Raw genomic sequence first — 1,639 nt, 5'->3', positions numbered from 1 at the left:
ATATATATATATATATACTTGATTGTTAGAGAGTGTTTCCATATTAATTGGTCACGGCAGGGAGAATGCACGCGCTGTTGGGGGAGAGTTCACTGGCGTTGGATCTGTGGACCAAGTGCTTGAGGTAGTACAATGTGTATCATACTGGGTCGTACACTTCATCACACTGGGTCGTACACTTCAACATACTGGGTCGTACACTCGATGGTTTATGATTGGGCGTAGACAAGACCCAAAGTTCTTGGTCGCGCATTTCTTGAAAGGAAGTCTGCGGGCACAGCAGTGCCTTCCTGACCTGGCGCTGGCCGAGTTTTTGACCGTACACTATTCCCATCATAACGTACCAGATCTTTATTCGTCACTTGGGTAGGTTCGCAATCAACTGCCAGCCTACCCCCACGTTCAAATGAGCATTGGGTACTGCTACTACCTTCAAGGAAATGTTAAGCGGGCCGTGGTCGAACTCACCGAAGCATGTGCGTATTGTTGCGGCTATATATATATATATATTGTGGATACGAATCTCCAGACCCTGTCGAATCGAATGATCTCGCCGCCGAAAATCAAATCACGAATTATCGACGCTATTGGCGAATCCAGTTTTGAATGGATTATTTGATTGGCTCTCTTACGTAAAGGACAAGTATATTCAACCAATCACAACTCTGGCGTGATTCAATATTGATTAGACAAACCAGGCGAATTTTGCAAGTTTACAGTGAATTCACAACACTGCATACTCGTCTAATTCTACGTATTTTCTGATTCCCGACGATCTTGTTTTTCTGAGTCGCGCGGTGTCTCATGGTTTGCCTCTTCTGATTCGACGGAGACGTATACTTTGAGTCAGTCTTGGACACGAGCTTCGATGGATCCTGTCACCCCTACTGTACTACTACTATACATTTCTTACGATTCTTTCAGAAATAATCTCCAATATATTGACGTTATTGGAGTCGAATTGCCCTTCCAAGTATATTATTGCTTTGGTACGAATTCCCGAACCCTGCCCAATCAAACCACGCCGACCAATCACGAATCGCTCCCATTGGTCCATCTGAAATTACTCTTCTATTTTTTTGCTTCATGGTTTCTGCGGAATGGGAAACGCCAATCAAAAAATATATCGCGGCGAGATTTGTAATGGATTTTTTCGAATCGCGCAGAATTGGGAAATATGTATCAAATTAATTCATGATATCTCGTCGCGTTTGTCCGAGTCTGATTCTGATTCCCCCAGTGGCCCAACACCCGGCCGACACGGACGCGTGGTACACCCGCGGCGTCTGCCTGCAAGAGCTCCTGGCGCTCCCCACCGCCATTTTGGACTTTGGCCGCGTTGTCGCCCTCCAACCCACCCACTGGCGTGCGTGGTATCAGGTAAACTACTAGTATTCGTTCTTGGAGGGTTTGTTTGGTTCAGGTAAAATATTAGTATTCGTTCTTGGAGGTTTGTTTGGTTCAGGTAAAATACTAGTATTCGTTCTTGGAGGTTTGTTTGGTTCAGGTAAAATATTAGTATTCGTTCTTGGAGATTTGTTTGGTTCAGGTAAAATACTAGTATTCGTTCTTGGAGGTTTGTTTGGTTCAGGTAAACTACTAGTATTCGTTCTTGGAGGTTGTTTTGGTTCAGGTAAAC

General features: G+C 44.5%; 1 protein-coding gene across 2 annotated transcripts in view; it reads left to right on the top strand.

Annotated features, from left to right (window-relative positions):
- Nucleotides 1-65: 65 nt before the first annotated feature.
- The window catches only part of H257_03239, a gene marked incomplete at its 5' end in the record, with an annotated part of 15,864 nt that continues 14,290 nt past the window's right edge, over nt 66-1,639 (top strand). For both annotated transcript variants that reach the window (XM_009827241.1, XM_009827240.1), the window contains 4 exons: nt 66-124; nt 226-319; nt 371-476; nt 1,241-1,380. In XM_009827241.1, the coding sequence (XP_009825543.1) occupies nt 66-124; nt 226-319; nt 371-476; nt 1,241-1,380 (399 nt within the window). The remainder of the gene's footprint in view (nt 125-225; nt 320-370; nt 477-1,240; nt 1,381-1,639) is intronic.

The sequence above is a fragment of the Aphanomyces astaci genome (assembly GCF_000520075.1).
Source record: "Aphanomyces astaci strain APO3 unplaced genomic scaffold supercont1.5, whole genome shotgun sequence".
NCBI lineage: Eukaryota > Oomycota > Saprolegniomycetes > Saprolegniales > Verrucalvaceae > Aphanomyces > Aphanomyces astaci.
This window is presented reverse-complemented; position numbering and strand designations above follow the sequence as displayed.